Source organism: Myotis davidii, unplaced genomic scaffold (genome assembly GCF_000327345.1).
Source record: "Myotis davidii unplaced genomic scaffold, ASM32734v1 scaffold1277, whole genome shotgun sequence".
NCBI classification, from domain to species: Eukaryota; Metazoa; Chordata; class Mammalia; order Chiroptera; family Vespertilionidae; genus Myotis; species Myotis davidii.
The window spans coordinates 2,678,451-2,678,680 of NW_006290682.1; the positions used below are offsets into that span (position 1 = coordinate 2,678,451).

The 230-nt window shown below is 60.9% G+C and overlaps 1 protein-coding gene across 1 annotated transcript in view; it reads right to left on the reverse strand.

Annotated features, from left to right (window-relative positions):
* Nucleotides 1–124: 124 nt before the first annotated feature.
* The window catches only part of CLCN4 (chloride voltage-gated channel 4), a 38,428-nt gene continuing 38,322 nt past the window's right edge, over nt 125–230 (reverse strand). The window contains exon 11 of the mRNA XM_015563965.1: nt 125–225. Within this exon, the coding sequence (XP_015419451.1) occupies nt 125–225 (101 nt within the window). The remainder of the gene's footprint in view (nt 226–230) is intronic.

Sequence of the window (230 nt, forward strand, 5' to 3'; positions counted from 1 at the left end):
GTGTGCGATCCCCGGGCTGAAAGCCTTCTGACTGTGTAGGCTCTCTCTACCCCTTGGAGAATGCGGGGGGGGGGGATGTTAGAAGGCCGCCATTCACCTTAGCAGCCCACCAGCTCCCCGCTCTCTACTCACTTATGGCGAGAATCAGTTCCCTCCTCTGGGCGAATCCGATGAGGCGCTCGGAGTCCCGGGACACCACCACCGGGAAGCCGTTGTAGTCGGTCTCTTTG